This window comes from Prunus mume, linkage group LG6 (assembly GCF_029339155.1).
Source record: "Prunus mume cultivar Tortuosa linkage group LG6, ASM2933915v1, whole genome shotgun sequence".
Classification (NCBI taxonomy): domain Eukaryota; kingdom Viridiplantae; phylum Streptophyta; class Magnoliopsida; order Rosales; family Rosaceae; genus Prunus; species Prunus mume.
This window is the reverse complement of record NC_142703.1, coordinates 21,928,973-21,939,695: the sequence shown is the minus strand read 5'-3', so window position 1 is coordinate 21,939,695 and position 10,723 is coordinate 21,928,973. Positions and strand designations below refer to the sequence as shown.

At 35.3% G+C, this 10,723-nt stretch overlaps 1 protein-coding gene across 1 annotated transcript; it reads right to left on the bottom strand.

Moving 5' to 3' along the window:
• Positions 1-3,927: 3,927 nt before the first annotated feature.
• Positions 3,928-9,069, bottom strand: LOC148916451 (ABC transporter G family member 1-like). Its single transcript, XM_089054247.1, has 8 exons — positions 8,579-9,069; positions 6,730-6,809; positions 6,137-6,607; positions 5,962-6,048; positions 5,675-5,800; positions 5,340-5,534; positions 4,944-5,030; positions 3,928-4,823 (listed from the first exon to the last, which is right to left on the bottom strand). The coding sequence occupies exons 1-8, from the start codon at positions 8,946-8,948 to the stop codon at positions 4,134-4,136; spliced, it is 2,106 nt and encodes a 701-aa protein (XP_088910373.1). The 5' UTR covers positions 8,949-9,069; the 3' UTR covers positions 3,928-4,133.
• Between the last annotated feature and the right edge of the window lie 1,654 nt (positions 9,070-10,723).

The following is a 10,723-nucleotide window of genomic DNA, read 5'->3' as shown; positions in this document are numbered from 1 at the left end:
CTCTCTCTCTCTCTCTCTCTCGGTTCATTTGCTATGCACATAATGTCCTATATATAAGGAAATAAGACGGCTATTTTAATTTAAACAAATACAAAAGCTATGAGTATCTTATATTGTTCCTTAGATGCTAACGAATTGAACATAATTTCTACTTGTGAATTTGCTAAGGAAATATGGGAAAAACTTGAAATAACATATGTACAAATCAGGTTAAAGATACTAAAATTGGCATGTTAGTTGGCAAGTGTGAATTATTTACTATGACGCCTGAAGAATCCATTTCTAAAATGTTTACCCGATTTACTGACATTATCAACTCTTTGAAAGCTCTTGGTAAAGATTATGCTAATGTTGAACATGTGAGAAAAATTCTTCGGTCCCTTCTAAAGAAATGGGAGCCTAAAGTCATAGCAGTCATGAAAGCTAGAGATCTTTCAAAGCTAAGTCTTGATGAACTCTTACACAGAAGGGGCAAGACGAAAATCAACCCAAAAGAAGTCTTGCACTTAAATCCTCTCATCTAGAAAAAGAAGACGAAGAATGAGATAGCGATAATGAAGAAATGGCTCTCATCACAAGACGTTTCAAAAGATTCGTGAGAAAAGAGAAGGCATTTGATAAAAAGTCTCATTGTAAGGAAGCTTCAAAAGGTAAATCAAGTAAGAAAGATCCACATACTTGCTTCGAATGTGAATCAAGTAAGAAAGATCCACCTACTTACTTTGAATGTCACAAGCTTGGACATTACAAAAACATATTACCCTCATTTAAAAGGGAAGAAGTCCAAAAAGAAAGCTTTGAAGGTTTCTTGGGATGACTCAAATGGAAGCGATTTCGAACAAAACTCAAGCGATAACGAAATGGCCAACTTCTGTCTTATGGCAAAAGACGATGAGGTAAGTTCTTTAAATGATGATTCCGATTATGATAATTCACCTTCTTATGAAGAACTTCAAGATGTAAGAACTCTATTTGAGTTCACATCTATTTAGGATTCCAATTTGATCAAGAATACAAGGGAGAGATAAGTTGGGTATACAAGGATAAGCTTGATAGAGTTGAAGCTCTACTCACTTGTGGAATATCTATTAAATTAGGTAATAGATTCATGAAGTGATAAGGATAAGCTTTAAGGATTCCTTTGTGGGCTAGGAACCTCAAGGCTCTTGTGAGAGTCCGTTTTTCTTAAATGATAATTGTTATATATATATATATATATATATATTACGTAATAAATATTTATCTGATTCTACTACATATATCCTATTCTATTATATATATGTGTATTAATTATATATATATATATATATATACTTGGGTAAAAAGGTACATAAACTGCCAATGGTAGCCGACCTATCCTTTATACATATAAGTTATATTGTATTTGAATTAAGATTAAGTAGCAAGTAAAGTTGAAGTAGCCTTTTACTACTAGCTGGCATCAGTTTAGCATGAGGTGGCAAGTTAGTTTTCATTTTATTGACACCTGCATCCACATGCAAGTATTAAAACATTAGATAAAGTAGATATTCTTCCTTGGAGAATAAGTAGGCAAGTTGTTTAAACTTATCCATAGTTGTTGCCAATTCTCAACACTAGTAAAAACCGACATTCTCTAAGTATAAATAGGGGTCATTTCCTTTGGTTTTGAAAACACAGAACATTGCATAGTAGTGCATGCAAAGAGAAGAGAAAAATAAAGAGAAAGCAAGTGGTGATCAAAGTTAAAGGTCGTAGCTTGTGTGTTTTCTTAACTTGGAGTTGGCTTTAGAAACGAGGTTGGGGTTTCTTGGTGACCTTTTACAAAGGATTAAGCGAGATTAGCTCCTCAGTATCGGTCATCAGATGCACAAACATCCACACCCTTAAAGAGGGGACCAACACTCCGGAAGCCCCCTGCCCGTCCCCTTGATCATAATTTATTAATAAGAAACAAAAAAGAGATACCCAAACCCTACAGAAGAGCAAGACAAGGACAGAAATGGACAACAGCGTGTTGACCTAAGAGACCAAAACTCTGAAAGAGTAGACAAAAGAAACTAGGAGAACCGGTAATTAGGCATGCCCAGCCAATCTCGCTGACAAAAAGGCAAAATAAAAGAAGGTGCTGTATCCCACCAAATTAAACCAGAGCCCAAAGCACCATGATTTACCAAAGCATCAACATCTTGATTACCCTCACGAAAGATATGAGAAATCTTAAATGACATGTGTTGGACACGATGCAAGCAATTTTGCCAATCAACTCGTAGAAGCCAATGCAAAATATATGTTTTGATGAGTGGAACCGTTTAATGATCTTCTTTGAGGATGTATTCAGTAATTTGGATGTTTCTGATTAATCCCTTAACAATCTAGTTTTGCATTAAGGATTTTAAGGCCAATAAGAACAAAGTTTGTTTTACGTATGTTACATGTCCTTATTATTTCATGCTGTTTTGTTCAAATCGTCAGTGGTTAATAAATGACTTTTTCCTTTTCAATTGAATTTTGTGATTGCTAATAAGCATTTGGATTTTGTTTCATACTTGTAAGGGAAAAGGTAAACGAAAGAATATTTCCAATGTTTCATTGATTCGCTGAATAAGGTTGTTTCATACTTGTTACAATTATGGTTATGCCATTAAGTTTTGATATATAGAATTAGTGGGAGCTAAGTTTTATTCCACTCAATTTCATTAGTTTTCTTGGAGACACAGTTCAATTAATTTGTGTATTGCTATTTGGTTAAGTTCTTTTATTGGATTAATGACTTCAATTTTATGTTTACTATTCTTTGACAAATGAATCCAGGTACATGTCATCATGCAGTATAGCTAGCTACAGTCACTACATAAGACATGAATTCAAGCCAGCGTTATTAAGGAGAGATCTTGGTAATCTCTTAAGGAGGGGCTTATGATCATGAAAGTGACCTTTGTAAAACACAAATTAAGTTTTGTCTTGATCATTCTGTGCCCTAGTCTTGATGGATGTGATTTTGCAAGGTTATATGTGTGGTTGTAAGAACCTTGGATGTTATAAATTCAATGAGTTTTGACAGTTCCATGTAAGTTTACATTTTTGATAGTGGCTTGATTTAGGAGTAGAGTGATGTTGAGTTCTACATGGCCATACAGTGATCAACGACTTTGAGGCCTTGATGATTATTTGACCAAGTGGGAGAATGTAAGACGTTGGATTATTCTAATTACCTACTTAAGCGGTCTTCTAATCATCATAGGGTTGTCTTGGGCTCAATATTGATTAAGGACTCAATTACTCGGCCCGTAGCCTTTGTATAAGTGTTTAAGTTAAATACATGGGCCAAAGGGATTCCTAATTAATATGGACTAAGGTTTTTATTTCCCAATGCAATAAGGACTGCTTGAGAAATTTTCTTGATGGGAGAGACTCTTAGGCAGATGCATATAAAACACAAGTGCCTCTGCTCAACCGATCAAGCCAACCCACACAAAAGAACTCACCCCATGTAGAATGAGTGTATGAAGGGATCAGATTGAGGAGATGTGCTCTTGTATATTTTTTATGCGTGTTCAATCATGTCTAGTCATTATAGTTTACAGGAGTGTCATAAGTATAAGCATTGGGTAGAGAAAAAGAAGGCTAAAGGTAAATCAAATTCTGTTTCAGTTTGTTTCGAGTCTAGTTCTGTCAATATACCTTCTAATTCTTGGTGGATTGATACTGGTTCATCAATCCACATTGCCAATTCTTTGTAGGACTTTATAAGCCATAGCAAACCAAGTAGACGGTGTTTTTACAATATTCAATCAAAACCTCTCAACCCTTTATGTCTCTCCTCCTTGTTTCTGATCTCTCCTCTTTCTCTTTAGTTTCCGGGAACAAAGGTCTTTTCAGCTGTCAGAGAGATTCATTCCCCACAATTCAAAAATTCTCTGATTTCATGTAACTTGGGACATGCAATGCATCCAAATATCCTTTCTGATCAAAATTAATTATATTATTCTCATAACTAGAAAATAAAAAATACTCACAAGATACTGGATATAGTACAACTTCAACTTTATTGCACACATACTTCCTATTCCATTCCAATACTGCTAGAAATACACCTATCTTCATGCTTAATTTACAATACCAATAATACCATTTGTATTATGCTACTGCCACTACAGATTCCCTCCATGCACAGGCGGAGAGGACGGATCGACCAATACTTGCATGCTTCGCTTATTGAGAGACATTGCCAAAAGAGTTGTAATAGTCTTCACTTTCTCTGTGGCCTTGATGATAACCAAGAACAAAACTCGATACAGAAGAATCATCCCTACCAAGATTGCAAGATCAACCCACTTAGAGTAACCCATTTCGACTTGCCATATATCTCTCAGAATATGTTCCCCACTGAGACTGGATGTTTTTCCTCCTTGATCACTACTAGGAAATGTTGTGCCTATGAATTCATTTTTAAACAGTCCTTGGTATGCATACTTGTGGAACGCAATGTAGTACAACGGGAACTTCCACAGAGGCTTGGGAATATCATTTGGTAGTCGGAAGAAGCCACCGCAAATCAGCATAAGCCCTTGAATTCCAGCTCCGGCTATTATTCCCATGAGGAAGTTGGGAACAATGCTAGCAACTATCATCATCAGGCTCTCAACCAGCATCATGCAAGCAAATAACACACAAGCAAAGTAGAAGAAGTGTTCAGATCCTTTGTGAAGTCCAGCGACGTAATAACTTATGGCTCCAGGAATCACTGAAATCAATGTCAAGAAGGGCACAGAGGAAAATGTGTTGGCAAAAACGAATGCAGAAACACCGTAGTGCCCGTTTAATCTTTCTCGTTCAAATACCTGAGTTTACAAGAGAAAACCTATATTTAGCAACATTAATATATATGGCACTTACGATGTAAACTATATAGAAGTGCAAAACTTAGCATATATATCCAACCCTATTCCAAATTAGTTTACCTTCATATCTTCCACAAAAGAGGGGAATCCACCGATAGCCATAAAAGTTAGAAATGAAGATACAAACATGAGCAGCGAGCCTCTTGCCTGGAAAAATAGAAATCTAATAAGTTTTATATCAATATATCCAACGCTATAAGACAGCTCTCGAACAATTTCCTATGTAGTGTTCTCTTGTCAAGCAAGTTAGGTTTAGAAAACTGTCAATATGAACCACACATTACGTAATATGTACACAGAACTGCTAATGATCAATGGCGAAGATTGAGAGTGTACTGATATATAACATGTTATATTGTGAATTAGATGGAGAAATGATCAGGTTGATTGTTGCATAAATGTTTCGTCCAGACTAAATTGTTGCAAAATAAGCATCTTATGTACAAAACAAATCACCTGAATTGATTCATAACTATGTCCAAGATCTTGATAGACAGTGCCCAAGCCTAATGCAATGGTAATGTAGATAGCCAGGCGCAACCAGTAGTAGCCTCGATCTCGATACATGTTCATGAAGGATCTTCTTGTAAGTACGGAAGATTGTGTAAGAAAGCCAGCATGCCTTCTCTTCTCCAATTCTTCACCGAAATCCTAAATTTCATATAAATTTATGTTAGTCATAGATTTTGGCCCCTCCCATGATCCTGGGAATCAACTACCATTTGAAAGGATAGTGTTGCATGGTATATAAATAATTGGAGCTATATATGAATCTGATTACTAGCCTATACCTGCTTACATAGTTCAGCTACTTGTCCTTGAACTTGCTGATAACTTTCAGATTCTTTATAGGACTTTATTAGAGTATCAATCGCTACTTCTGTGGGTGTGCGTCCAACCATGCCTTGTTCAATGTCCTAAAAAATGAACAGTTTGGATCATGAGATTACATTTTGGATGGGCTCAAACGAGTCATTAGAATGAGTGCTTGCTTGAGCACTCTTCATTACCACATAAAGTGAAAAGTTGCAATCAAATACGATTAGGACTTTACCAAAAAAAAAAAAAAAAGGCTTACCTGCTCAAAATCTTTGTTTATAGTCTTAAGGAAGTGATCCGATGGATTTTGGAGAGTTGGGCAAGGGAAACCACATAAGGAGAAAAACTGCAATCAATTGAAAATAACAGCAGTTAACCCTACAGCTACGGATCCAAATTTAGAAATAGTAAGCTAGGGAACTTAAGCTAGTGACTTGATTTGCTGCAGAAGCAGGGCCAAAATACACAGTTCTTCCGGCGGACAGAAGGCAAAGATTGTCGAAAAGTTGGAAGACTTCAGAGCTAGGTTGATGGATGGATGTAATTACAGTCCTTGGAATTCCATCAGTTTTATCCAGGTTTGCAATTCTGCTCATGACATAATAAGAAGCTGCACTGTCAAGGCCACTTGTTGGTTCGTCGAGGAAGAGAAGATTTGGGCGTGTAAGAAGCTCAATGCAAATGCTGACTCTCCTCTTTTGCCCACCACTGAGGCCTTTAGATCCCCACCCTCCAATCCTTGTGTTCATGGCATCTTGCAAACCCATCTCTCTTATTGTGATTTCTGCTCTCTCTTTCTTCTCTGCCTTGGACATGGAGTCCGGCAATTGCAACTGAGCCGAGTAGTATACGGCTTCGATGACCGTTAAAGTTGTGATCAAAGTATCATCTTGTGTCACATATGCCTGTGTTGATGATATTTAAATTATGAAAAGAGATATTGAAAGCTTTATAAATTACTCGTATTTGTATCTTCATTAAGCCAAAAGAGAAAGGCATTATGATATATAGTTCTTGATCTTCCTACCGAAGTTCCATATGCCAGTGCTTGTTTTTGCCCATTGATTAAGATCTTCCCCGTTTTCCTTGTGTTTGAACTCAATCTCCCTGCAGTATCATGAGCACATGACTTAAAATTAGACCTGTGCTTGGGGTTAATCCACACTACATATAATTAAAGAGTAATGCTATTTAGACACACAAAATTGACAACATTAGCTGACCATCTTATATGGCAGCCGATGTGTGATGCCATGTCAATTAATGAATATTGACATGTGTATTTTTTTTTAATATATTATCTTTTCAATAATCCTTTTAAACAAACAAAAGTGAAAAATTAATATTAAAAAAAAACCAAAAAACCCCTAGCGTATCTGATCTGTAGCCTCACGTCTATTCTCTACTCTGCTTCTCTCATGCCCTCCCTTAGCCACCCAGATTCCAAAGCCAGCTACACCCAGATTGTAGAAGGGTGAACTGCGACGCATTTAAAGAAATCTATATTTGCTGTCTTTAGGCGTTTTCTAAAGAAGATAATTCATTAATGCATCATCATCATCTGTAATTGTTCTCAAGAAATCAACATCACCTGATATTGCTACCTCATACAGAGAAGGAGCCATGGGTTTGAATGATGATCTCCCTCTCTCTCTCTGAACCTTTTTTTTTTTTTTTTTGGGTCAAAAACTTCATCTCATGTAATGGTGATATATGGGTTTGAATGATGATCTCCCCATCCGCTAATTTCATTCTTATTGAGCAAAACTCAGCAACAACAATGGAGGATGGGGATGGATAAATTTGGTGGAGGCTACAGACCAGAGACGCTTGGGATATTTTTATAATTTTTTCAATTTTTATTTATTTATTTAAAGGATTATTGAAAAGAGAATAAAATAAAAAAATAAAATACACATGACAATATTCATTAATTGAAATGGCATGACACAACCGTCATATAAGGTGGTCAGCTAATGTGATCAATATTGTGTGTCTAAATAGCATTACTCATAATTAAATAGTCCCATAATGTCTTTAATTTTTTAAAATTTATGTCTATAAGGTGGTCAGCTAATGTAACCACATATGTCTATAAATTAAATTTCAATTTTTTAAAATTTATTTATAACAATCGTCGTTGATGAGATTTTCAACCTAGCACAGTTACTCGAGAGAAGAAAATTCGGGAATCACAAAAAATATATCCACTATGTTGTTTTTTCTAGCTATTAGTGGACAAATACAACAACGTTAATAATTTTGTACACGTTTTATGATAGAAGACTTAAAGTCATCTTTTGCTTCAAAAAGTAAATAGATAGCGAAATCTTTCACAGAGTGTATACTTACTTTGTGATTGGCATTCTCTTTCACATCACCCATCATCATGTGAGAACGCAAATAGGTATACACTCACCTACTGTGACGTCTTCTATCTCTCTCTCTCTCTCTTTCATCACTCCATTTCTATAAGCAGCCCCCTTCTAGTAGTTAATCCATATCAAGGGCGACCCTGACATGGTATAAGTGGCACCACAGCATGACTCCTAAATTTTTTTACTTTATATTATATCTTTTAATATTATAAAAACTGCATATATATTTTAGTGTGCAACATGTTGATACATAAGTGTATTTGGTTGAGCTAGTTTTTAAAGCACATCCTTTGATACAAGGCCCAGATTCGAGTGTCAATGGCTTCAGTTTAAGTTTCGCACAGGATCTTCAAAATCTCAGAACCGGCCCTGATCATATCATCACAACTATAAATATGCTATGAACTGGAAGAGATTTTCCTATTTTTATTCTCATCATGTCGGTGAAAACCAAAACTTTGATAACTAATTATTAAGTAAGAGGGTATGAATTGTTACCTCCTAAAGCATCAAGAAGAGTAGACTTCCCACAGCCAGAAGGACCCATTATAGCCAATAGCTCCCCAGGCCTGGCATAACCAGTTACACCTTGGAGGATTGATCTTGATCTGCTACCATTTTCATTCTTTGCCTTAGAAACCACAGTCACCCACAAATCCTCCCACGTCAAGAAAACACCCTCTTCTAACTTTGGATGGTTTTCATTCCGGTTTCGGTTTCGAGCAGCACCCTGCCCTGACCTAGTTACAGTTGTAGTTCTAGGCAGTGGATCATTATGGCCTACCGTTTCAACATCCAGTACTGCTGTTCTAATACCAGCTGATTCATTACTATAACTATATTCATGTAGCGAGGTAGAAGAAGCCATATAGCTAGGAATTCAATTTCACAGAGAGAGAGAGAGAGAGAGGTTTGGTTTAGTTTCTTGTTGGTGAAGTGCTTAAGGATCGAGGCCGGGTATTTAAAGAAGCTTAAAGAGCAATTAAACGTGATTTATATTTTTGTCACCTTTTGGGAAATAATCAATGCAAAGCAAATTAGATCTTTCTAGTGCTAATTTTTTTTTTATAAATCAAATAAAAACTTCATTAGATAGACTTCAACGGTACAATCAAATACATCAACAAGACATCTAAAATATCAATCCCAAGAGAGCAACAAATAAACATGCTAAAAACACAACTAACGCAAACAAAAGCCACACTAAAAACAATTGTGTTCTTTCTAGTGCTAATGTTTATACGATTATATATTACTAATAAATGCAAAAGGACAAGGGTGGTTCGTAGACTAACAACTTCCGCTCGTTGCCTAGTACGACACCTAAATTGAGAAGAACTCAACCATTTTTTAATGCACAACTTTCATCATTCAACTTAAATTTAAAAAAAGAAAAAGAAAATGCAAAGCACTAGGAGTTCATCTTTTTAATATAAAATAAATGATTAGTCTAATTAGTTAGTTGTATATCTTTTTTATTATCATAACAATATGAGGTACGCATTATAAAAATATAAAGTTATTATTTGAGAATCATTTTGAGAGTGATTTTAGGTAGACCAATAATCACTTTTATGAAAAACACTTCGTCATATGGAAGGATATGCTTTTTCCTATAAGTAAAACAAATAACAGTTTTCCCATCCCACATATTTGCACATTATAATTGTAGGGGACCAACACAGAAAACTTATACTCATCGTGAAAATTAGACATGCATGGCGTTTTCTGTCTTTCTTGCGCTACAATACAATGGCCTCCTCGCACATTTTGAACCTTGCAAACTTTTGACTGACTCACCTGAGGACAACCAAAATAAACAAAATTTCTGCACCTCTTCACGGACACCACACAAGTATCAATCAGTCATAATCCACCCTCACATCTTCATGGACAACTAATGTCGGCTCACACTAACTGCCACCATATAAACAGGTTTTCAGCACAATGTGTGGTAGGAGTTAGATAGCCATGATTTTTTTCTTGGCCCTGCAAGTTCAATGTACGCCTTATTAGGAAAGATGACACCTCGTGGGCGGCTGCCTAGGGCCACTAAATTGGAGGAACTCTAACTTTTATATATATATATAAAGCAAAAGGTAGAGAATAGTGAATCATTCAAAATACCAAAAATGCCCTTAGTTAATGCACATTAAAAATTGAAATTATTAATTAAATTAGGATAATATGGTAAATTCATACTTTTTTATTTTAAAAAAATTAAAATTAAAAGAAAAATCATATAATGGATTCTATTTTTATGGAACACAACTACCCATTATCTTTTTTAATTCTAAAAATAAAATAAAAAATAAAACGCATGTGGGAAGGGCTAGCATATATAAAGCAAAAGACAGAGAATTGTGAAACATTCAAAATACCAAAAAATGTCATTGGTTATGCAAACATTAAAAATTGAAATTATTAATTAAATAAAGATAATATGGTAAATTCACACTTTTTCCTATTAAAAGAAAAATCAGATAATGGATCCTATTTTTATGGAACACAACTACCTATTGTCTTTTTTAACTCTAAAATAAAATTTTAAATTTTTTTAAAAAAAGCCTCTCAGTGCGAATCGCGTCTTGGAGAGGCTAGTGAACTCTATAAGTATACTATATTACTCACAAATAAAAAGAG